The sequence below is a fragment of the Mus pahari genome, chromosome 12 (assembly GCF_900095145.1).
Source record: "Mus pahari chromosome 12, PAHARI_EIJ_v1.1, whole genome shotgun sequence".
NCBI classification, from domain to species: domain Eukaryota; kingdom Metazoa; phylum Chordata; class Mammalia; order Rodentia; family Muridae; genus Mus; species Mus pahari.
The window spans coordinates 17749971-17776439 of NC_034601.1; the positions used below are offsets into that span (position 1 = coordinate 17749971).

Below are 26469 nucleotides of genomic sequence, written 5' to 3' on the forward strand. Positions count from 1 at the left end.
CTGCCTTTTGTATACATTCAGTAAACATCAAGACATTAATTAATGCTCGTGGACAGGTCACCTTGTATTTTTCCTCATAGCTGTTCTTAGTTACTCTGATTAGAAAACGCTGTCTGTGGCTGTCGCACTCTGTACTGTGAGCGGCTCGCCTCTACATAGCTTTACTGACCTTCCTGTGCCTACCCGCCCTTCACTCTCTCTTCCTCTCCAGCACTCTCAAGGCCAAGACAACCTGACAACCACCCATTACATAATCATTACAATGAAGCGCTCCGCACCCAGATAAAGTGAAATTCAGAATTTCTTTTCTAAAATGTCCCTGGACCCATGTAAACCTTCCTGGCAGAAGCCCTAAGGATCAGTTTAGGCTAACATAGCTGGAAGTATAACAGTTAAGTTCCCCTTTTCTTCACGTTGTCCTATGAACTCTGCAAAGTCAGGGTCACTGCCACTGAAAATGATGAGTGGATTTCTCAGTGCTTAAAAGTCTTGACGCAAAGCCCACATACAAAGTAACTCACTTAGCTCTCATACACGCACTATGGAAAGTCTAACTACTGACCTTACAGCTCAGGTTAGAAATGGTATGCCTAAATTAAATGTGTGTATTATCAAAAAATAAAAATAAGAAGGAAATCCTTCCATGTGTACTGTACTTTCAGCCCTGTTCCCCAGATAAATTCATTTTAAAAGGACAAAGCAAGCTCCTTACCTTCATGGCTGCTGGAGAAATACCCGCCTCTCATGTAGGATGACTGGCAGTTAGGCACTTCTGAAAGGAAACACAGCATTCTTAGCAACGGTTCCTACATAATAGCAGATGCTGGAAACAGCAGCGAGCACGCTGGCAGCCAGGCCCCAAACCTCACAACTAAGGATGTACTGCTAAGTTCTCGTCAACCTGACAAAAGTCCGAGTTACTTGGGAAGAGGGACTTTCCACCGAGCAAGACTGGCTGGTGGGCACACGTGTGGGGCGTTTTACTGACTAATCGCTATAAGGGCCGGGGGCTGGCCTACTGTGGGAAGTGTCTGCCTAATGCAGGTGGTCCTGGAGTGTGTGTGAAAGTAGGCTGAGTAAGCCAGAGGAAAAGCAAGCCGGTACGTGGCACTCCTCTGTGGCCTCGGCAGCAGCTCTTGCCTTAGCATCCCGATGATGATGGTGCGTAATCCCTCCGCCAAATACGCCAGTCCCACTCCCTACACCACCACGTTGCTTTCGATGAGTGTTTTATTACAGTAACTAAGAATCAACCTAAGACAGAGGTCAAGTGTTTGAGGCCTCGGTCTGTGAAAATGGACCAAGCTAATAAACAATATGGTAAGCACTATAAACCACCAAGACCCTTCTCATCGAGAGGGACAGGACAAAGAGAGAAAGCTCTCTCTCATCTTAGAATCCGTTATCAATGCACTTGGTGGGCAAGCTGATAGTAACACAAGAAGCTGACAGTCAAAGAGGCTTCCAGCTGGGGAGGGGAAAAGCCATTGCCTTAGCTCTTTCTCAATCTGCTCCTCTGGTCACTGAAGGCCACATCCAATTCCGTTGCACGGAGTGAGGGTATTTAAGGCCAGAGGGACTAGTGGAACTAAAGCTCTGCAGCCAGGATGACAACTGGCAGGGTGGGTACTGTAGTTTGGCAAGTATGTTTTCGCCCCGTTGGATCTGTTATGCTGAAACTAACACTCGAGCGATCTTTTCTTCAGGTCCCAGGGGAGGGGGGAGTGATCTGGGTGCACACTGGGACTGCTTCTGAGGGGAACCTCTATTGAACGGCCTTTCTTCAAGTGAATGGGAGGAGATTAAAAAATGGTTGGCCAAATTAAAATGTCAGTGCCAGTAGGCTGCAGAGGGCTCAGTGGTTAAGAGAACAAACATACTGCTCCTTCCAGAGGACCTAAGCTTCAATTCCTAACACCCACACCAGCAGCTAACAACCATCTGTAGCTCCAGTTCCGGGGGGGGGGGGGGGGGGGGGCCCCACAAAAAAACACACCCCTACACACACATATAACTAAGCTAATAGTATATAATATATCATACATTCTAAAGTCAATTCCAGTCCTAAAGAAAAAATATGGCCATCATGACTTCCAAGAAAAATGTTTCAAAGTCTTCGAAAAGAATTCAGTGGCCATTTATTTGTATAAAAACTATCAGCAGTCTCCACTGGCCTACTTTCTCAGATTGCCCAGAACTAGTTGCTATCTAAATCGTGGTGTTATCTCAAAGACCAAGAGCAGATTCTATATCCCAGTTCGTCCTCAAGAGCCATTCAGCTCTGCTTGCTCTCCAAAGGGGCTTAAGAAAAGTCCACAGCAAAGGGCAGAAAAACCTACCAACTACTCCCAGGTCATTTTAGTCCTGACTGTAAGGAAAGAGTGGGAACATTGCAGCAAAGTTTAGACTCTCCCTGGTCTGCTTTCCTCCAGGGTTGGGCCCCCAAGACACAGAGGAAGGAGAGCCAACAGCCTCAACTTAATATGCTGAAGCTCCTAGGCAAACAGCAGGGACCATCACAGGTTACACGTCTCCCTGTGCAGGCTAGCAGCCTCTGCAGGACATGGCACCAGCCCAATGGAAACAGTGCCTCAGAGGATCTGGGAGCACTCAGCACATCTGCCGGACAGCAGGTGCTTCTCACAACGTTTATTTCAATCACAGAACTGTGTCTGCGAGGTGACCTCTTTCCTTATGATTATAGTGCGTCTGCTGTATTGAGAACAAAGCCACAAAGCTAAAACACACAAATTGTGTTCCTTATGGCCGGTAAACTGAAGGGTAGGGCATCACCCAAATGTGGGTCCAGCAGACTTCAGATTTGCCTTAGGTGTGTGTGTGTATTTACTTTGGTTTTTTTGAGACAGGGTTTCTCTGTATAGCCTTGGCTGTCCTGGAACTCACTCTAGACCAGGGCTGGCCTTGAACTCAGAAATCTGCCTGCCTCTGTCTCCCAAGTGGTGGGATTAAAAGCGTGCGCCACCACGCCCGGCGCCTTAGGTATATTTCACACACTTCGGAATATCAATAACTAATTCATTAAGCATTTTGAGGGTTGTTTATTTGTTTTTAGAAGTGCTGGGCATGAACCCCAGGATGCTGTGTTGCTACAGTCTCAGTCCCTAAAGGCAATTCTTAGACGATTCTCCAGACCATCACAAACAGCAGATCAACACTCAGACAGAATGAGAATACAGACGCCAATGCAGGGAATTTACGCTAACCTGAGTCAGCACAGTAATCTCGGGGCTCCTGCTTGATCCCCATGGGTGACTGGAACCCATGTGCTGGGGGACCAGGCATCCCAGGGACCCCATGTTCATACAGTGGGTCATGGTATTCCTGCTTGAATCCCTGAAGGGGTGGCGGAGCTGCGGGGACAATGGGCTCGGACATCTGCCGGTGGTAGCTGGGGCGACTATCTCCAGGAACTCCTGACTGAGGAGGGAATGGATGGCTGGGCTCAGACAGCTGTCGCTGAAATCTGGAAGGAAAAAAAAAGCATGTTTTAATACATAATGAACACTCACAATGATTCAGCATTAAGGATTAGCCACCACATCTGGTTTTTAAAAGATAAATTAATTTCTAAATGAAAAAGTTCTTACTAATGTAAACCGTTGTTTATTATTAATGTGTGCGCGCCATGGCTCATGCATGACAGTCCGAGGATAACTCTGTGGAGTCAGTTCTTTCTTGCACTTCCATCTCAAACTATTTTTGAAAAGAACCAATGACTTACTTGGTATTGATACATTATCATAAAACAACCATAATTATAAGAAATGAAAAGCTGATTGGTAGATAAAAAAAACTGAATTAAAAAAAATCAAGAACTCTTAATACTTTTATCACCTGTTAAAACATTTCAAATTTGTAGGGAAGGTTAGGTTCCATTTTATACTACCTTCTAACATAAATGTTATGGACTTCACACTATAAAGCACATGTACATGAGAGCAATTTCCGGAGTGGGAGAATTATAATTACCTTACTAAGAGTAGAAACCATCAAGATATACAAGGGCAGAATCAAAGTGGAAGGGAAAACAGAATCTGTAATAACCAGAGAATGCCGGAAGCAGAATCGAGCAAAAATGGAGATGCTGTGGCGACTGACCTGGCTTTTATTTTTATTTGAGTGAGGCTCAGGATGACTGCAGATCCTCCTTTTAAGTGCTAGGATTGAAGGTGAGGGTCAACTAAGCCTTTAAAGAGTACCTGAAGGTCAGCATCTTAGTGTGGTAGTTTGAATAAGAATGGCCCTCCCAGACTCCCAGATTTGAATGATGCTTAGTCACCAGGGAGTGGCAATGGCAACGTTTGGAAGATTAAAAGGATTAAGAGGTGTGGATTCGGCTGGGTCTGGGTGGTGGAAGCCTTTAATCCGAGCACTGGGGAGGCAGATACAGGCGCCTGAGGCCAGCCGGTTCTACAGAGTGAGTTCTAGGACAGAGAAACCCCGTCTGGAAAAACAAAAACTCACTAACAAGCAAACAAGAAAAGTAGAAAGGAGGCGTGGCCTTGTTGGAGGAACTGTCACTGGGGGGTGGGCTCTGAGGTTTCACAAGCCCAGGCTAAAGCCAGTCTCTCCAGGCCTATGGGGTCAGTATGCAGCGCTCAGCAACGTCTCTAAACACAGTGTGCTTGCCACCACACTCCCTGCCACAAGGACAGGGGCCTCTGAAACGATAAACCAGCCCCAATTAAATGCTTTGCTTCTTAAGAGTTGCCTTGGGGGCTGGTAAGATGGCTCAGCGGGTAAGAGCACCCAACTGCTCTTCCAAAGGTGCAGAGTTCAAATTCCAGCAACCACATGGTGGCTCACAACCATCCTTAACAAGATCAGGAGTGTCTGAAGACAGTTACAGTGTACTTACATATAATAAATAAATAAATCTTAAAAAAAAAAGAGTTGCCTTGGTTATGATGTCTCTTCACATACAGAACAATGACTAAGACAAACAGGAAAATCAGTGAATACTAACATATGTACTAGTCAACATAAAATGCTTGTTTTCAAGTTAGACATAGCCCTAAGAACTAAAACAGACACATCAATGGAATAGAATGAAGGACCTTAGATTAAGTCCCTGTTCCTATAGTACCTGAAATTTGTCAAAGATTAAACACACACACACACACACACACACAGAAGAAAAGACAACATCTTCAACAAATAAAGAGCGTTGGTCATAGCAGACAGCTCCATATAGAACAAAATGTTTCCCTTCCCTCTCACACTGTACCTAAATCCAATGGATCCAAGATCTCAACCTCAGACCCCAAACTCCAAAACTTCTAGGAGAAAAAAGAAGGGAGTACACATCTGGATTCAGGCTTAGGAAAGGATTTTTCTGAATAGGACACGAATCATCCAGGCCATCAATCAAAGCGGGACTCCAGGAAATTCAAGTTTCTGCACTGCAGGAAGCTATGATTGACGGAAGAGGCGCACCTGCTGCTAGGCAGTACCTGCCAGAGGATTCGTATATAGAGTATACTAAGAGCAAAGACCAAACGGAACACCAAGAAAACAAATGATCCCATTAAATGTGGACTAGAAGAACTGCATGCAGCTCAGAGAGCCTCAAAGTGTCTCCTCTCCTTAGCTATAAAGGCAAAACTAAATTACTGTGAGGTTCTATCTCACCTGTCAGAATCACTAAGATTAAAAAAAAAAAAAAAAAAGGCACGGATCCTATTAATAGATTTAACCAAGTAGTTGGACTTAGATTTGAATCAATCTGTGTCAGCAGGTGCTAAGAGATTTCTAGAACGACAAGACATAAACCAGAGATCTGGGCACAGATAAAACCGTTGAGATCAGCGTGCAGCATGAACTGCTCCTGGGTGAGGTTTTACTGTATCCCCCTGCAAGAAACACCATAAAAATCACCACAACACCATCCCCAAGCAGCTTTATACATGGGTGTCCTTTTTGTCCAAGATACAAAAGCATTCCATCTGCCAGCCCAACATTCTGAACACAATGTCCTAGCTAGTGCAGCCGTATCACTTCAGCAGACACCCGAGTTTAAAGTCGCTGCTACTTCAAGTGACCCTTTCAGGGGTCTCTCGACAAGTGTACATTTGCAACTCGGGCTCGGGCTTGACATTCCGAATACAGGCACCCACAGGCTCGCACCCTGAAGGAGAACCTTCCAGAAGAGCACAGAGATACCGCAGAGGCTTTATTATCTATCAGCTACCCACACCCTTGTGCCACCATGTTAGCACCTTCAAAGGTGACCCGCACCACTCAGTACTGTAACAAGAGCCTTGGCAGCGGGGGTCGACCAATGGTCTCCTGCTTCCGGTTCATGTTTGCCTTCTCATCTTCCGGAACGTTGGCCTGGGATGGCCTCTTTAGGAAAGGATACTTCTACAGGAGCCCTAGCCAGCAAAGAACCTCCCCTTCTCACCCTTCCCCCACAAACCCCCCAGTGTCCTCTTATCTGCACTAGGATTCATGAAGCCAAAGCCTAGAAACATCTCAAAAGACCAGGCCAGACTCTTTACGTGGCTTTGCTCTGCACTGCACACTGGAGAGTGGCAAAGGAGATCCTGGGTAGGTCACAAGACCAACCTACCTGGGAAAAAGAATGGCTCAGAGCCTGCTGCTGTGTTTGCTATTTGCAGAGATTAATAAAATAATTCAGCACTTGTCCTCAAAATACATCCTGTGAACTTTACTCACTGGCCTTCAACTGAAGCTCGTTCCCCTCTCAGCAATCTTTCTGAAGTATCAAAGAATGTGTTGTCCATATAAAACCACCACCACCAAGATGCTGCTGGGACCATTCCCAAAAGAGCAACAGCTTAAGCTGACCAGTCTCTCTTCCTCCTTCCCACCTGCAACCCCAATGCAGCTCAATAGCAACGAACTCAAATTTGGTGAGCGAGGGGAGACAGACTACGGAGCAAGGCTTCCAAGAGCCAGTTTATTTAAAGGAAAAATTATTTATTTATCTGTCAGATTTATATAGCTAGCGCCTTTCCTCTCAAGAGCACACCCACGCCACCAACATTTGGTTTACGTTATGAAAACTGTTAAGATTCTTTTTCTGCATTTCCTTTCTGGTCTCAGCTGCCAACACACAGCGTAAACACAATGGTAACAGAAATAAAAGGGGGGAAGGGAGAGATTCAAGGCAGGGCACGCGGGTGTGTAAGCCTGGCAGGTCAAACAGTGATACAGTTCAGAGGAGGCCTTCGAGACGATCCCTCAGTCTCACTGTTAAGAGAACCTGCGGCCTACCAGAGAAACAGCAGAAGCAAATCCAGAGCCTGACTCTGAGATCAGAACAAGCTGAGCCAAAAGCTGGTCTTCTTTACCACTGACTTCCCGCGTGACTTTTACAGAATGGCTCTGAGTCTTGTTTTTCTCATTGGCAGAATGCGGATGGCCAGGACACCTGCCCCAAAGGTCTGTTATAAAGATTATATAAGATAGCGCACAGGACACAGCACAGCAGGTCAAGTTCTCAATACACTTTCGGTCTCCCCGCTGAAGTCCCAAGCTGCGAAATGATAAAGACCCCCCTGGGGTCAGGAGATTACCATATGCACTAGTCAAAGTAAGATCCCAGAGCCAAGAGACAGATTATTGGGCTTTATTCTTGAGTGACTCAGCGAAGGTGCTGCAGCCCTCAGCAGGCCGCAAGGGCACCAGCTAGGACAGCATTCACAAACAAGCCTGAGTCTCACCAACAGTAAAGGGACAGGAAGGCCTTTCCTGTAAACCCTGTAAAAACGAAGCAACTGGAGTTTTCTTTTTCCTATCTTTTCTTTCTTTCTTTCTTTTTTTTTTTAATTTGAGACAGGGTTTCTCTGTATAGCCCTGGCTGTCCTGGAACTCACTCTGTAGACCAGGCTGGCTTCGAACTCAGAAATCCGCCTGACTCTGCCTCCCAAGTGCTGGGATTAAAGGCGTGCACCAATCTTTTCTTTTTTTTTTTTAAGATTTACTTATTCTATGTACGTGAGTCCATTGACAAGTCAGAGGATCACATCAGATCCCATTACAGATGGTTGTGAGTCAACATGTGGTCACTGGGAAATTGAACTCAGGACCTCTGGAAGAGCCAGCGCTCTTAACCCTCTTAACTGCTGAGCCATCTCTCCGGCCTGCAACTGGAGTTTCTAAGTGATGTTTTTAAAAAAAAAAAATTATTCTTTATTATGTGGGTATGTTACAATGGGGTGGGATCACAGGAGCAGAGCTCGGAGGACAAATTTTAGGACCGACTTCGGCCTTTCTCTCATGGTTTCCAAGGATAGAAGCTCAGGTTGTGAGGCTTGGGAAGCACACACTTTTTGATATTTTAAAGTTAAACTGCAGTCAGTGAAATGGTCCAGCAGCCCAGACATCTGCCGAGTCTGACCAGCTGAGTTTGTTCTCCAGGACCCACCCGGTAGAAGGAGAGGCCTAACTCGGTTGGCTCCTGAGACATAGCACTCCCCATCTCCCCAAAATAAAATGTAAAAAGTGTGAAGGAAAGAAACGGTAAGTAAAATACAGCTAGGCCCGTGGAACTGTGACACACGGGAAGTACCGCCTGGTGTCTAGCACGCCTCACCCCTAAATAGCAGAATTGGGGTTCAACTTCAGGGCTTCAGTCTGTCTATGAGTCTCAAGCCTAGAGTTTAATATATATACACATAAACATATATAGTTAGTACATTTACTTGTGTATAGGTGCCATTGTAGGCTGTAAGAGGCCATCAGATCCCCCTGGAGCTGGAGTTATGGGCAATTATGAGTGCCTGTCTTGAGTACTGGGATCCGAACTCTGGTCCTCTGAAGAACAGCAACCACACAGCCATCTTTCCTGCCTCCCTAAACCCGTTCCTACAACCACCACCTTTCAATACTCTACTGATGACAGCTAAGTACAAATTATACTAGTTAGTCCACGTACCAAAAAATCCTGGTTTTGGAAACTAAGAAAAAAATTGTAAAAAAGCTTTAAAGCTATGATAGCAAACACTTAAAATAACAAAAGACATCACAAACCATAACTTAGGCAAGACATATCTCCAGGAGGGTTGTGTAAGTAATTGGGACTAAGGTGGCTGGCTGTCTAAATGGGTGGACATTTACAGAAAACAGAACCACGCAGGCCAGAAGGAGCGAAACTAAGATAGAAGGCTGGTTCCTGAGAGGAGATGTTACTTGCTAAGGCTTCCTTTCCGCAGTGTCTGCCAAGGCTTCAAAGGTCTAAACAGTCCCAGTATAAAGGCATCCTTTACTCATCTGATGAGCACAACTCTCAGTGCGGAACCCAACAAAGTCCCCGTCAGAAAGAATCCCCTCATTCTCAATCACAAATTTGATGCAAAGGTCTTAAGTCAGGGATGACCGGCCGTAGAGCCAGGATAGGGCTCAGGGGGCAAAGAGCTCCCACCAAGCCTGACAATTTGGATTGATCCCTCCCCATGGCAGAAGGAGCCCATTGACTTTTTCAAGTTGGCCTTTGACCTCTGACCTCCATATACATTCTGTGTCACACAAGCACAAAATCCCATACATTAAACAAGCAAATAAAAAAATACGATACTAAGCAACAAACGATGTCAGAAGTATACATGGGCAATTTCATTTCATTTAGCGTAATACACATTATTAAAGGAAAAATAATTTGATCGTTTTTTTTCAATAGGTAAAAGCATTGTCTGATAAATTACAACACTGATAATGTTTCATGAAGGGTAGAAGGAGATCTCCATTAGTTTGACAGAGGAAATACAGACAGACAGGCAGATAGACAGACAGTGAAATGCTGGAAACTAGCTTTCAGAGTCATCAGGAGAAAGTTACCCAGTTTGTCAAAGAAAATTTCATTAAGAATCCAAGTGCCGAGCAGTGGTGGCGCGCGCCTTTAATCCCAGCACTTGGGAGGCAGAGTCAGGCGGATTTCTGAGTTCGAGGCCAGCCTGGTCTACAAAGTGAGTTCCAGGTCAGTCAGGGCTACACAGAGAAACCCTGTCTCAAAAAATAAAAAAAATAAAAAAATAAAAAAAAATCCAAGCAATTTGGCTTTAGCCCCCAAAATGAACCCACACAAAGCATGCTATTAGCCAGACCCACGGTGAGGATGCGCACAGTCCGTCTTCCAAGCTGAGTTAGACCGTGACTCAGTCAACCCTTTCCTGTAACAACACAAGACCTGGAGGGCAATGGTGAATACATGACAGTTTGTCCGGGATGGACTCCAAGAGGAAGTCGGTCTTGTAATGGAGCAAGCATCATAGTGTGCTATCGTAGTTCCAGGAAACAGCTCAAGGCAGGCTTTAGAAGCCCAGACCGCATGGCAGGAGGCTGCTCTCAAGTCCTCAATGCTGACTAACATGGCAGTGCTGGCGGTTCACCACGCGGTTGACCTGTGCCTGGGTACCTCATCCCACTGGTGACTGAACACCATAATATGGATGCTCTTGCGTACTACCCAAAAGCAGTTTTGTTTTGTTTTCTACTATAGGGACATTTTCTTAAGTTTTGCCTTTAGTTTTTGTTTTTCTTAATGTCAAGTGTGGGAGACGGCACAGTATTTCAAAATTCCTATATGGAGGAAATTTTTTTTTTCCCCCTGTGAAGCCTCTTTAAACTGTGAGGCTTTCTTCAAGTTGAGGTACAAGGACAGGAGAAAACAAAAACAAAAACACATATAACCATCAAGATTGGTCTGGCCAAAGGAAAAACACAGAGCTCTCATGGAGTATAAATGGAACACGCTGTAGCACGCCAAATACATGATCCCCTCCCACACCACGTGGGAGGAACCACCAATATAAATCACTGCTTTCAAATGCAGTATTTATCTTCCAAAAATAAACTGAGCTGTTAAGAGTTATATAGGCAGATTACATGAAACACCAAGAATATACTCCGACGATGGCTATTTTAGCTGTTTAAAGCAGGGCCACAGCAAATGGCCGCCACTATCAACAAACAGTGAAGGCGATTAATCCCGGCTAAGGAAGAAGAGGAGGACCCTGAACAGGCCAGGCTCTCCTGAACAAAACAAAAGACCTCTTGTCCCATGGGCTTAGAGGAGATAAAGCAGAGCCCCACAGACATTGCTATTTGAGAGATGAGCAAAGTTCAAGGACCAAGGGCACTCAGCCTCTCATGGATCCTTGCGGACATTTGCAATTCAGAGACAATCAAATGGTATGTCATGCTTTGCTCTCTCCCAGTAGAATTAAAATACAATGATAACAAATTTCTGCTTTGGCTGGAGAGCTGTATTCCCTTTATTCTACAAAATAACCTATATTAACAAGGGTACTCAGGTCCAGGTGAGGTGGAAAAAAGCCTTCTTCACAGTACATCTAAGTGACAAATGATAGTCACGCCCAAGCTCCACCAAGTCTCCAGGGGAACTAAGGACCTATGAACACGTGCACTTGCACGCACGTGGACACAGTGTGAGCGGACACAGAAGGTCAACTTCAGGCGTCATCCTTCAGGCTTGGTCCACTTTGGTTTTTGAGGCCGGGTCTCTGACTGGACCTGGACCACACGAAGTAGGCTAGGCTGCCCCAGGGATCTACTGGTCACTGCCTCAGTACAATGATTATAGGCAGGAACCTCCATTCCTAGCCTTTTCACAGGGAGCTCTGAGAATCCAACTTTCACAGCAGATACTTTTCAGATGGAGCAATCCCTTCCCGCTGGAGCCTGCATTTCTATCTCCATGTCCTCAGACGTACGTACGTATATGCGTGCGTGTGTGTGTGTGTGTGTGTGTGTGTGTGTGTGTGTGTGGTTTTTTGAGACAGGGTTTCTCTGTATAGCTCTGGCTGTCCTGGAACTCGCTTTGTAGACCAGGCTGGCCTTGAACTCAGAAATCCACCTGCCTCTGCCTCCCGAGTGCTAGGACTAAAGACGTGCGCCACCACGCCCGGCTCTCATAAGGTCTTGAACCATCATACTACAGGCCAAGGAAAGAGAAGGAGGAAGTTGAAGATGGAGAGGCCACTTCACAAAAGACTCATGTGGAAAAGATACCTATGCACTTTCCCTCTGGACCTGAGGGCAGACAGTCATAAATCCCGGGGACCTGAATCTCCTTTCTCAAGGAAAGGCTTGTCTGTTCTACAACTGATACTAGGTCTCCTCTGGCTGCCAGTGTTACAGTGTTATGAGGCAAGGAGGCCAGCAAGATAGTTCTCCCTCATATAAGCTGCCGAACAGCTCAGGATAAGAACCAAGGGTTGAGAGGAAAGAAGTGCTAATCAAACAGATTTAACAAGGCAACTTCCCTACGCCTACCTTTACCAGGCATTTCAAATACTGAACTGAAAATTCACTACAGCGTCCTCCCCTCCCCCATCAAGAACTCCTGCAGGAAATCAGTGACGCGCCATTTAAAAAACCAAACTAGTAAAACAAAACACGCAAACCAATAAAAGAAAAATGGCAAAAGCCCACCAACTTCTACACCCAAAATCTTGGTGGATTGTTTTTTTTTTTTTTCCCCATAAAAATATCAATTCTAGGATTGGAGCCTGGCGGCAGCTGTTTCCTTTTGGATGAGCCCTCTGTGGCAAGAGAAACTCATGAACCCACATCCCTGCCACGTGACACATATCAGATAACCCCCAAAATGGTGATCACCTCTGGGGCGCTATATAACACAATTGCTACTCTATGGCTCTTAGCTTGACCATGGGAAAGACCATTAGCCAGCTATAGCAGGCAGGTTAGAAGATGTTGGGACAGGACCATAACCAAGGACAATAACCTCTAGACAGACCCTGGGGAGAACCATCTGCCCCTTCTCTTCTCCATTCCCCCACTCCCACGTACAGAGCGGTGGTTTCCATCCTGCGGTTCTTACTAACAGCATGATCAGTCACCGCATCTCACTATCAACACAAATGAAGAGCATCTGACACGCAGTGAGTAAGTCCACACCTGGCCGAATTTCCAGACTATCACAATGAACATAGAAAACCGAATCCCTCTCTACCTTTACTTTTGATGGAGGAGGACTCCAGATAACCACGATGTTTCAACTGTTAGAAATATAAACCAGCCTACAAGGAAACCGGGAAGTTTCTACCTCAAAAAGCAGATGATATCACTAACATCCTTAGTTCACTATGCTAAAATGTGAATAATAATGGCTCCCTTAACTCAGCCTCTTCCCTGGATACAAACAGAATAATACCATGATTAGGAGCGCAGCCTAAACTATAGTTCAGTTTTACAGGCCGTATCTCATGAGGAGCCCAGAAACTGGTGGGTTGATTGTGCATCTGGGCAAGCCATCCATCCCTCCGCCCACGCTTCCTAAGGAGGCTACAATCCTAGAAACCGTTCTGAGAACCTCTGGCACAGGGTGCTACACAACCAGCCCATCCCCACAGTACATCCACAGTCTTACTGATGAGTCAGTGGAGTGAGAACTTTCTAGGTACCTGGCCAACGTGACTAACTGCTTCTCTCTCCCGATGAGAAAAGGACATGAGAGAGGAAGTTAACGTTAGTTCAGCGTGGTACCCACCTCTGTTCTGATGGATACTGGCTTTCAGGCATCATCTTTGGCATTTGCAGGGGCTGATGTGGTGGCCGGGGGACCGCAAATGTTTGTTGCTGTGATCCAGGTTCTGGAAGTGAGTGAGGAGTTGGGGCAGGACCCACCCCTTGAACTGGGCCTGCTCCAGGGGCGAGAGCTGAGGTGGGCAGAGTTGCCTGAGGAGGGGGAAATAGGGAATTCTGATGGGTGGGTGACAGAGGAGTGGCGGGCGGGGTTAATGGCTTGAACCCAGAGGGAGGCTTCCTATCGTAGGCACTGTAAAGAGACAGACAGAAGGATCCATTAAGCTCCAGTGAGGCATTTGCATAGTAACCAGGCCCAGCAGAAAACCAGTTTGCAGCCCATTGTTGCCAGGAAATGACGTCATTAACACGGTGAAATCGCTACAGCCCAGGGGAATATTTGTACCTCTGTAAAGTGACAAACGCGGGGCGTCAAAGGACTTGTTTAACACTTCATGTGATTTTTCTCCAAGATAATTTTAGCTTCTGCTTCCGGTTTCCTTTTTCCCTCCTTCTAAAAGAACTCTCTCTGTGCAGGGGTGGATGGGTGAGGCTGGGAATTTATGGGCCTGGGCCTTCTCTGGTCCCCTCTCCAAAATATTCCAGGGTTCCCATAAATTGGTCAAAAATCTTTGTGGAAGGTTAACAGTGCTCAAATTAAACAAACCTTCGCTGGTTCCAGGCAGATCTGTGTTTATCTTTAAGTGCAAAGAATGATTAAAATTAATGCCTCATTCCTGAGGCCTGGATACTCTTAAGTAAAGGGCACAAACGCGGGGGCCTTTTTGTTTATTCTGATTTTAAGATTATTTCCTTGCCGTTTAAAGTTCACATTAACATATATGATAGACAGGAAGACTGTATATCACCTGCCTCAAAGCCACAGATCAGATGGCCCGGCGTTCCAGGCTCTTGCCTTAGCGGGTATGTCTATGGCTCCCTGTGGGGCCAAGGCATTTTAATGAAAGTTTTGCCTTTCATGCATAGCATATAATGGGCCCAGTAGAATGGGCTACACCTAGAAGCTTACACCACAGGGCACCTCTGCCCCGGAGCATGCTAGATACTTCTGATGCTATGCCCAGAGCTTTTCCGCGAGGCTCGACATGCCACCCATGCCCGCCGCCCTAAGTCCCCACTCCAATCCTTACCAATAGTTGTAGAGGCACTTTTCTCCATACTTAGCACCAAGAGCCTGCTCGTGGCTACAGGACGACAACTCGGAGGAGGGGCTGTGCAGCTCCCGTTTGATCTTGGTGGGAGGCGGAGCATGAAGCACCACTGAAATCAGAAGGGGGTGGGGGTGGGACAGCATTTATTCACTAAATCACTCTTCTTTCCACAAACTCCCCCAGCTTGTTTGCTCCTACTACTCAAGGTCAAGAAAACCTGCCCCACCTAAACATGCAACCTTTTGTTAAAAGCCTATTGTTAAAGTCCCTCAGGCGGGCAAGGTGGTGCTTGCTTGCATCCTCAGCACTCAGAGTGAGCTTGGGGCTAGCCTGGGATACATAGTGAACTCCTCAGAAATCACCCCTGGACATTTTAAATGAGGGCCCTCCCAGCCCCATTTCTTTAATCATGGGTCTTGTTTCCCAGTTTCTGAAGAGAGGCAGAGGCAGGCGAATTTCTGAGTTCAAGGCCAGCCTGGTCTACAAAGTGAGTTCCAGGATAGCCAAGGCTATACAGAGAAACCCTGTCTTGAAATAAATAAATAAATAAATAAATAAATAAATAAATAAATATCCCAAACTGCTGGGCAGTGGTGGCACAAGCCTTTAATCCCAGCACTTGGGAGGCAGAGGCAGCGGATTTCTGAGTTCAAGGCCAGGCTCGTCTACAGAGTGAGTTCCAGAACAGCCAGGGCTATACAGAGAAACCCTGTCTCGAAAAACAAAAAAACGAAAATCCCAAAGGTGTTGATGAAATAAAAGACAACAGAGCCCTAAGAAGTGTGGACATCCAGAATCCTGTCTCCAAAAGGAGAAAACACCTCAAGCTGTGGTGACAGCCAAGTTAGCTTCTCAAGACTAAAAATGGCTGTGGCAACTTCTCTTTGCCCCCACTCCCACCCCAAAGACAGGGTTTCTCCTTGTGGCCCTGGCTGTCTTGGAACTCACTCTGTAGACCCGGCGGCCTTGAACTCAGAGACCTGCCTGCCTCTGCCTCCCAAGTGCTGTACTAAGGCATGTGCCACCACCACCAGCATACCACGCCACCTGGCTGCAATATGTGTCTTATACAGAAGCATCTTTCCAAGTTAAATAGGATTTTCGAAGTCTTTTCTCAAATGCCATTAAATAGTGGTTCTGAGTAAGGACCCCGCAGGTTTAGGGAATTACAAAACACTTGAAAGCGAAGGGCAAAACCAACTTGGCGGCCCTCTGGGCGGAGGCCGACCACCTAGGAAGTCTTTGGGGGGAACTTTGTGTCCACAGTGTCTGCTCCCAGCCTTTCCCAGCAGCCTATCAGGAAGGGTGAGCTTCCATAAGCAGTCGTGGTACCCAGTGATGGTTTGTTCCCCCTGAAACTCTGTTTCCCGACATAACTGCACTGAAGGGAGGTGTCTGGGTCACGAAAAGGGATGAAGCACGATCTCCACTTTTGTTTTTTTTTAATTTCATGTGCATTGGTGTTTTGACCACTTGGCTGTGTGAGGGTGTCAGACCCCCTGCCACCTGGGTGCTGGGAATTGACCTGGGGACCTCTGGAAGAGCAAGCCGGTGCGCTCTTAACCCGCTAAGCCATCTCTCCAGCCCGTTCTTCACATCCACAGTGTGCTTCAGAGTCTCTATCTCTTCCCATGCACTCCCCTTTCCCTCTGCTTTGCATAAAGACTTCACCAGATGCTCCTCGGTGTCCAGAACCAGAACCAAAATAAACTTTACAAACTACACATGTATATACTTATAGTCACACACACGTATTTATGTACCCTTCATAAATTACCCAGGCTGGGTTATCCTGCTATAGCAGCGGGAAGTGGACTGAGACAATGCTAATGGCTTCTCCTGAATTCATGAGGTTAAGTCCACGTGGCTGGGCCATGTGCTCAGACACCTACTACAGATTCTGCCTGAGAGGGCAGAAAAATAAGACTTCTCAAAATGAAAGATTTACAGTGCCTCCACACTCCGGAGTACAGAAAGCTAAGTCTGCCCTTACCTAGATACTAAATTGCTTCAAAGAGGCCCTTTCCCCAAAGTAGGACAAACCCTAACACAGACACTGTACCACGAGGGCTGTCCCTTCTAGCAAGGATATCAAAATGGCTACTTTCTGCCTATCTACCTGCAGGGTGTAGGGTAACTTCTGTCGAGCACTACTTAACCACTTCATCACAAGACTCAGGGCACAACCAGAGGAGACAATGCTCTGGTAACCCCCCTCAAATCTTCTTTGACTTAATGTTTACTCCTAGAATACTTTAGAGTCTGTCTTAAATCTGGTGATTTTACTAGTCAGACTTAGATACGTAGGCATCCTTTTCTATCTAGGAAGACTCAACAATCTTCCAGACAACTGGTTTCTCTTATAGCTTCAAATCCAATGAACTGAATCTGACCCTCAAATCCAATGGTAGACAGAGAATTGACTTCTGGAAGTGCCCCCCCCCCCCCCGCAGCCCAATCTCCACACAAATGCCATTATACACAGGCACACACATGTGAAATTCACACCCTGTGTGTGTTACTCCAAGCCCCCACCATTTGTATGCACCCCACACATGTGCGCAGTCTACCTCCACCCCATATATATAAAGAAAAGGCTGCCTTGCCAACAGACTGGAGAAGACTGGTTTTCATAATTCCTTTCTTATATAACACCAACTGTGTTTTCCTGAATCCATGAAATAAGTTGAGAACTAGCAGAGTATATTTAGAAGTCTAATATTAGAGTCTCTGTCATGAGTTTTTGATGGTGACATCATGGCAGCCGGGAGTCAATTGTTATCAAATGTTTTCAGATACAAAAAGAAGCTAAGCTTCTGCATTTGCATTTTGTTAGTGAGAAACTCCAGGGCCGCCCCTTGGTCACGACCTCTCCTTTTATTACTTTCCTGCTGTCAAAATTTTCAAACTCCACTTTAAATAAAAATTATGTATAGCCTCTAAAGCCTAACTTTTCTTTGTCTAAAAGTTGTCATTTATAATCACTGCTTTACCTAAATTTGGAAAAGTAAATGATAAGGGTGATATTCAATTTTCTCCCTTCAGGTTTAAGGAATGTGTTCCTCTTTACAGTCTTATTATTAAGATTATCAGTTTTCCTGACAAGGCGAACTAATCTACACCACTTGCTGTCTATACCTCAGTCAGCGGCTTCTACACCTGGTTGTCTTGTAATGGAATCGAACTTTCTCTATAAATTTCAAGAAAACTTGTCGAATAGCCAGGTACAGTGGCATTCGGCACAGTGGCATTCGGCATGGTGGCGTTAGGCACGGTGGCACACTCCTACAATCCCAGGACTCAGAAGGCTCAGGTAGGCACATCAGAAGTTTGTTCCCAGATTGGGCTACACGGCAAAACCTCTCAAAAACAAAACACCCCCAACCCCAAATCAAAAACCATACCACCCCCCACCATAATAAATTATAAATTGATTATATTACAAAACAGCTTTAACACAAAGGCATGGTCCAGTCACTCTCTAATTCTAGGTACAGTTAAGCTGTAGAGGTCCATCCGCCATCAATCCTCTGAGGAGATCACAGATCAGGGCTGACAGGACAGCAGTGAGGCCGGAGAGCTGGGAGAAGACGCCCCCTCACCACAGTTCTGCTGGGTATGAGTCAGAGATCCCAAGCCAAGGAATGCACCTTGCTTTTGTGTTTCCTCATATGTAAAATGAAGCATGCTCAGAACCCACCGAAGGAGGGAAGGAAGATGCTGCATAATTTTAACAGAATGCTTGACTTCCCACAGTGGACTACATAAACAATGGCAGACCTATGTGGCTGTAAAGGATAGAAGTGGATCTGACTCAGGAAGGATCTCGAACCCCAGAAGTCTGAAATGCTCAAAGGGCTGCCTATTTGAGTTGATAAGCACCTACCCTTGGAAAACTTGGTGTTCAGAGGATGAAGAGGGGGCCCACAAATTCAGTCACCTCGACAACAACTCCCGCCTTCACCATCGCCAATACCTCACTCCTGCCTTCCCTTCTTGGACCTTGTGAGACCATATTCTCTCAGTGCTAACAAGCTGAGCCGACAGGAAGATCACATCCTCTGGTACACACACAGTAGTTAGATTTGACTTTCATGGTGTTTTTCTCATTGAAGCGGTAGAGGCTGGTTGTTGGGGCCTTGGACCACTTTTGTCCAATGTTCTACGCATAGAACCCTGAGACCCTAAGGAGTTGAGGAAACATACTTTTTTTTTTTCCCAACCTAAAAACAATAAAAGTATCACATTATACCTGGCAGAAAGGACTTTTGTGTGCGCTCATGCATCTGTTCCGTGTGCACATGAGTATGTGGGCACATGTGGAGAGCAGGGGGAAAGGACATTAGGCGGCCTGGCTCAGTCACTCTACTCTGCCTTATTTCTCTGAGGTTCTTTGAGTCGGAATCTCTCACTGAGCCGGAGCGAGGCTGGCAGTCAACAACTCCCAGCCAGCCCCTACACACACACACACACACACACACACACACACACAAAGCCTGGGATGACAGGCACACAGTCACACCTGGCTTTTTCTTGGGTGCTGGAGATTTTTTTTTTTTTTTTTGGTTTTTCAAGACAGGGTTTCTGAACTCTGTAGACCAGGCTGGCCTTGAACTCAGAAATCCGCCTGTCTCTGTCTCCCAAGTGCTGGGATTAAAGGCGTGCGCCACCACGCCCGGCTGGGTGCTGGAGGTTTGAATTTGGGTCCTCATGCTTGCTCGGAAACTGCTGAGTCATGTCCCGCAATGTACTCTTGAACAAAGGAAAATAGACAGGAGAAAACAATAATTCTGGAAAAGAATAAAGGAGACAGATCAAGAAAGAGACAACCGGGCAGGCTAAGCCCTCCTCTGTGGTAGACAGATGCCTGCGCTCACTTCATTTCCTTCAGTCTTTCCAATGGAAAATGTTATTGGCACTCTTTCCATTTAGATAGGAAAACAAGGCTCGTGGAACTTGCTTCGGTCTCTCAGCTAGTAAGTTTCCAGGACTTCTAACCAGGCAGTTCTTAAAGCATCCTATTATAGTCTCAGAGGTAATCAGAGAGAAAACAGCCTATTCAGAAAAAGGGATGGAGCTGGGCATAGTGGCTCACATGTGTAATACCAGCACTTGTGAGATGGAAACAGGAAGACCAAGAGTTCAAGGTCATCCTCAGTCACATAGCAAGTTTGAGACCAGCTTGGGCTGTATGAAGAGAGAGAGACAGAGACAGACAGAGAGACAGAGCCAATTGCTGGTGAAGAAAGCCCATCATGTAGTCAGCCACGGTAGAGATGTGCCTGTAGTCATAGCACTCAGGTCAGGCAGATAGGGTTCAAGGTCACCATGGGCTGAAAAGCAAGGTCCAATTTCCCAAGAGGCAGATGGAAATAGAGATGGAAAAGGAAGCCACAACAGAAAACATGACAAAAGTTATTTGCCAAATCTCCAGGCTGCAGCCTCACGTTTACCGTGCAGTTTCCAGGTAGGGCACACCTGACACTAACCCACTAGGGGACAGACACCTTCCCCTGCCACTGCCACACAAAACGTCCAGGATCCTCCTTCTCGCCTATTGGCAGCTAAGCTTCCTCACTCCCACGGTCTTCGTTCTTTGCAATCCATGCCTTCTGTTCTAGTGTTCCTCCTACAGGGTCCCATTCTCCCTCCTACAGTCCAGTTGGCCAAAGCCTTCTGCTCATTTAGCTACCTGCCAACACACTGGAAGATGTGTATCTTGACAACCCTCTCTTAAAGCTACCTCTGAGGCGAGAACACAGAGTTCACGCTCCAGCTTCCTGCTTCACTATAAAAACTCCGATTTTTATCTATGCCCAAGCACAGATAAAAACGAGATGGTGACATTTAATTAAGCCCACACCTGGGCATAAATGTATTTATTCAGCTCAGCATTCTCAAGCCCACCAGCACCCCATCTTAAATTTAAATACTGTGTTTACCTATCAACCAACTTAACCTCATAGCTTTTTGTCCTACTAGACTCGGAAATTCCTTGCAAGGGACACAGGGTTCACAAACCAGCTGGTCCTCAACAACAGAGGAAAGGAAAACAAAAGCCACACACACAGAGGGATCAGAGAAGAATTAAACTGTCATTCTTCACAGATAAGTGGATGAGCACACAGAAAATATAAACACACAAAGAACAAAGTGTGATGGGCTCACCGGGCAGGGTCATTTGTTACAAGCTGAATATACAGAAAGAACTGTTTCTATATCCAGCATCCAAAGCAATATGAAATAAGAAAATATACTTAGGGATCTGGGGAGAGACGGCTCTGCTGTTAGAAACACTTGTTCCTTCCTCCTGCAGAGGACCTGGGTTCGATTCCCAGCACCCACATGGTGGTTCACAACCCTCCGTAACTCTAGCTACAGGGGGATCTCTTACCCTCTTCTGCCCTTCAAGGGCACCAAGCACACATGTGGTATGCATACATACATGTAAGTAAAATGTATACAAAAAGGAATAAAATTAATAAAAAGTAAAGAAAATATATTTTGGACCAATGAAAAGGCTCACTTGGCAAAGTTGTAAGCCAACTAGTCTGAAACTCTCAATTTGATCCCTGAAAGTAGGAGAGACCCAACTCCCCAAGTTGTCACATGTGTGTTAAAGCACATGTGCCCCCTGACAACTAAGATGCACTGAAAATTTCAAGAGCAACAGAAATATCAATTACTTAAATACAATCTAATGAAAGATTTCCATAAGCCACTAGCAAAAATTAAAGAATAAATGAAAGGATGTATCATGGACTGAAAAGCTTAGTATTAGAAAGACATCAATTCTTAAATTTATCTATGCATTCAATGGTACCCTAGGCAAAAACCTTCGCTCTGTACGGAGATTAAAATGAATAAATAACAATTACATTTATTTACAGAAATGAAATCTCACAAATACGCTAAACAAAATAACCCTGGCATAAAGGTAGACACACTGTCAGTCTACATACAAATAATGCTAGAAGACAATGCCAACCTATGCAGCTTACTGTCAGAAAGGAGACACAAGTCACACAGCTCATTAGCAAAGAATTAGGAGGAGGTTTGTTTCTCAGCTATAGTACTGGAAAGGTCAGAAATACGTCTCCATTTTAGGAATGAGCAGATTAGAAACTTATTTCAGGCATTACACGTGTACACATGCTTCTGACAACCTCACGTGTAAGCCTACCTTACCTCTGACTCCCCTGCCACCCTCCCAGACCCCCTCTCAACGTACGCCTCTCACACCTTCATGTTTTGCTTTCTAATGATCCAAGAAATCCTGTTATTGCTTCCTGGGTGAGGATCTGTACCCTATCAGCAGCTCCACCTCCAAGGGAAATCTCCTCCCCCCCCCCCCCCCCCCCCGCCCCAAAGATTCCCCAGGTAGCCGTGAGGCCTCATGAGCCCCTCCCTTATCCAAGCCAGAACTAGTGATATCCCAAGCTGTTGTGAGGTCCAGAGTACAGTGGCTATCTGTAACACTACACACTTTGTATTGGCTGCAGCAGCACCAGTGGATGGCAGAGACAGTGGACCACACCTTGCATTGGAAGATGCGCTAAGGAAACAGGTTCTGTTACTTGAAGAGGAAGGATATTTGGAAAAGGAGGCACCTAAGAGTCTCAAATCCAGTAAAAGGGATTTTTCAGATGGGCAGAGTGGCTGATGCCCATTTTATCAGGCAACCACCTGAAAAAGCCAGGGGCAGTATTAATTACAGTTAGGGAGCACAAAGTCCCAAGAGCAGAACTGGAGGATGTATAGAGTATACCATTTCCATATCTAATATAGCTAACTTCTGTAAGCACAAACCCTCAAATTTAACACAGTGAAGTCAATTACAATAAACTTAAACTTTTAAAAATTGATTTTGCTGATTTTTTTTTTAAAAGATTTATTTATTTTATTTATTATATGTAAGTACACTGTAGCTATCTTCAGACACACCAGAAGAGGGCATCAGATCTCATTACGAATGGTTGTGAGCCACCAAGTGGTTGCCGGTATTTGAATTCAGGACCTCTGGAAGAGCAAGTCAGTGCTCTTAACCACTGAGCCATCTCTCCAGCCCCGATTTTGTTGATTTCTTATGTATGTATGATATCTATGCGCGCGCGCGTGCGCGCGNGTGTGTGTGTGTGTGTGTGTGTGTGTGTGTGTGTGTGCATATTTGCATATTCAGAATCAGTAACAGGGAAGCTAGAGATGGACACGGGGGTCCTGCTCTGTTATTCTTCACCTTACTCCTTTGAGACAGACTCTCACTGTCTGGAGCTAGACTAGCCCAGCCAACAAGTCCAGTCAACCTCTAGCTCCTCAACATTGGGGTTACAGGCACGCGTGGTCACACCTGGCTTTTTACGTGGGCGCTGGAGATTTGACTTCAGGTCCTCATGCTCCTCCCACAGCAAGCTGGGCAATGTCCTTGGTCTTGTGCTGAAATCTGTCCTGAGTTTCCTAAAAGCTCTCTCCTCAAGCATGCACAAGCTTTTTCTCATGGGATTACCAACATCTAATGCTATTCTTCTAAGTTCATCCACAGTAACCAGAGTGAGAGTGAACGGATCAATAGTATAGGAGATTTCCGGACCCAAGATGAGCATTTCCACAGGCTGCTTTCAGTACTATACACTCTTTTTAAATATACCCATAACCGGGTCAGCAACTCTAAAGCAACTTAAATCACAGTGGGTGGGATTTCATCTCTGAATCCTACATCAGAAGCAGTGTCAACTCTGGGGACAATTGGTCATTGCTTTCCTTGGATTATAGGGAAGAATTTCCCTAATTTTTAGAAATTACTGAAGTATTTGGAGGGGAAATGTCAGTTTTTACAAACCGCTTCTAAACAATTCAAAATGGGGGTTGGGGAGAAAGAGAAAGAGCAAGCGCATGCAATTAAACAAATGTAAAAATGGAGTGATCTGCTTTTAAAAATTAGCCAAGAAAACAAATATTTTTTTTCCCCCAAAGAAAGGGACAGAGCCAATCTTTTATCTGTGATTGACTAACAGGCCAAGAGTTAAGAACTTCAATGCTGGAGACAGGGAGATAGATGCTCACTAGGTAAAAATGCTTGCTGTGCCACTGGGAGGACCTGAGTTGAGATTCCCCAGCACCCACGTCAAAGCCAGGCGTGGCAGTACGCACCTGCAGTCCCGGCTCTAGCCAACCGGTGAGGTCCAGCTTCGTCAGTGAGAGAGCCTGTCTCAAGAAAAATAAATAAATAAGGTGCCAAGCAATAAAGCAAGATAGCCCGTGCCGAAGTCTGTTTTCCCACTAATGTGTGGGCGTGCACATTACACATATCCACAACCACGGCTACACAGGGAGGAAACAAAAAAACCTTGAAGCCCATTCATTTATATGTGAAGAAGACCAACCTTGGTGTGTTACCAAATTAGACGCATAGGGTAACCTTAGGAATCTAAAATCATACAAGAACAAATGTTGATTGTAGTCTAATGCTTAGGACTGTGGCTCTCAATTATTTTGTTGGCTTTGACCTACTTAGAAAAAGAGTAAGGAAGATATCCTAGGGAGGACAAGATGAAAATTGCCACTGTCACCACTACTCTCTGCTGCCCTGGTGCAAAGTATAGAATGACTGAAATAAACCTATCAGTAATTTCGCACACATATGGAACCACATAGAGCAAGAACTAAAGCATATGTCCAACTCAGAAGCACAAGCACTCACAAGCACCCCCTCCCTCTCCCTGTGAAGATATATATACAACAGACTTCCACCACCGCCAGACCAGCAGGACAGCTCATTAGATTTCGTGCCCACAGTCCAAGAGAGCACAAAGCAGGCACCACCAGCCTGTGATAATTAAAAAAGACTTCAAAAACTCAGAATCTCTTCCTTGAAGTTCTCCTCAACACTTTTCAAATAGCGGGTTTACCCCCTTCTGCTCATAAAGGCTGAACAGGGCCAGGACCATGAGAAGAGCAGGGAGAGGGGGCTGGAGTCAAGAGGCCTAACTAAGCATTCCTAACGGGTTATTTGTCCTGTCTGTCATTTCAGCGAGGACCACAGAACTCAGTCACCTCCTGCTATGGTTCAGGATCTCATGATATAGAATAAATCACAAGGAAGCAGAATTCATCAATGAATAACTGCAGAAGACCCCGTAATATGGACCCTCTGTACAATAAATAACCTAATAGCCAAATCAAGAACCAATAAGGCTAGTTCCTGGAACATTTGATTGACTTTGTGAGTCAGCTTTCTCTGCTGCGGAGAGAACACTAAAGTCAGCAGAAGCTGCTTCAGGAACTAGTGTACGGATAGAAAACAAATATGATGTTGCGGGGTGCTTGGTGGCACATGTCTTTATCCCAGCACTGGGGATGGGGGGAGGGGAGAGGGAGGCAGATCTCTGAGTTCAAGGCCAGCCTGGTCTACAGAGCAAGTTTCTAGACAGCCAGGACCACACAGAGAAACCGTATCTTGGAACAAGACAAAACAGTGGAAGACCAAAAAAAAAAAAAAAAAAAAGTCAGGATTCAGACCTGGAAACCCAGGTAATAAAAATCAGCTAAAGAAAGGCTCTGAATGTAAAAGCATGAAAAGGCAACAAATAGAGCCTAGGCTACATGCATGGTACAGGAACAGGACCACCTAAGATGGAGGAGGTCAGCCAGAGGGAAATACCCTGAGCCTCTGGAGCCAGACCCTGCTACAGGAGGAATGGAGTGAGAACACAGTCTTTGCCCATAAGAGCATGTGGGGCTAGATCGAATTTTTGGAAATTTAAGAGCCAGGGTTTTTTGGGGCAGCATTTTTTTTTGGGGGAGGGGAGACAGGAATCTTGGTGCACTACCTAAAATTGCTGGGCACCTTTAAAGATTCTGGGGAGATGTGGGAGCGGCATAGAGAAGTTACTCTGATCATAAGTGGGATGGCAGAAACACACCAAGTGTCTGGACAGTGCAAGACTACTTTAGCATTCTGAAAATGGACACCTGATGGCTCCTGAGGCACGACGCACGAGTCAGAACGCTGATGAAGAAAAAAAACTGAGCTGATAAAAGAACCGAGCCAGCCCCACTGAGTCAGCAGAAGAGTCTGAGACAGTCCCATGAAGCTGCCTGGGGTAGGGGCTCTCTTCTAAGACATAGGAATTGACAACTGATAGACCTTCCTCCACCCGGCTTACCAGTCAACCAATAGGTAGGCTAAGAGCAAGATATTAGGCTGCATAAACCTTCTCACTGTCTGCTTATCTCTCACAACCTTTGATTTAGGCCATGGACTTCAGGCAACAACACAGTGGTTCTAAGCTGTAACATGCATGATGTTTTAGACTCACTGGACACACTCTCTCTGGGGATGTGCTGGATGGGTGTGGAGTTAAGCTTCCGTGACAAGGGGCTATAGCATACGCATGGGCTGGGGACAGCTTTTCTTTTCTTTCTCTCTCTCCTTTAGAGATTTATTTATTTTATGTCTATGAGTACAACATTGTTCTCCTCAGACACACGAGGAGGGCATCGGATCTCATTACAGATGGTCATGAGCCACCATCTCTCCAGCCCAGAGACAGCTTTTCTAACTTTGGTTTTTAAGGACATCATGTTATACTATTCTGTGTTCTTACTGCCTCCTGAAGTATGGACAATTACAGAGGCACAGACAGACTCGCTGGGCGTGGTGGTGCACGCCTTTAATCCCAGCACTTGGGAGGCAGAGGCAGGTGAATTTCTGAGTTCGAGGTGAGCCTGGTCTACAAAGTGAGTTCCA

General features: G+C 45.7%; 1 protein-coding gene across 5 annotated transcripts in view; it reads right to left on the reverse strand.

The window, feature by feature from the left end:
- The window catches only part of Etv5 (ETS variant 5), a 64183-nt gene that overhangs the window by 16923 nt on the left and 20791 nt on the right, over positions 1-26469 (reverse strand). For 3 of the 5 annotated variants that reach the window (XM_029544600.1, XM_029544599.1, XM_029544597.1), the window contains 5 exons: positions 23871-23924; positions 14703-14832; positions 13517-13804; positions 3225-3484; positions 713-772 (listed from right to left, as the gene is read on the reverse strand). In XM_029544600.1, the coding sequence (XP_029400460.1) occupies positions 713-772; positions 3225-3484; positions 13517-13804; positions 14703-14832; positions 23871-23924 (792 nt within the window). The remainder of the gene's footprint in view (positions 1-712; positions 773-3224; positions 3485-13516; positions 13805-14702; positions 14833-23870; positions 23925-26469) is intronic. The other 2 variants (XM_021209182.2, XM_029544598.1) reach the window with 1 other exon arrangement.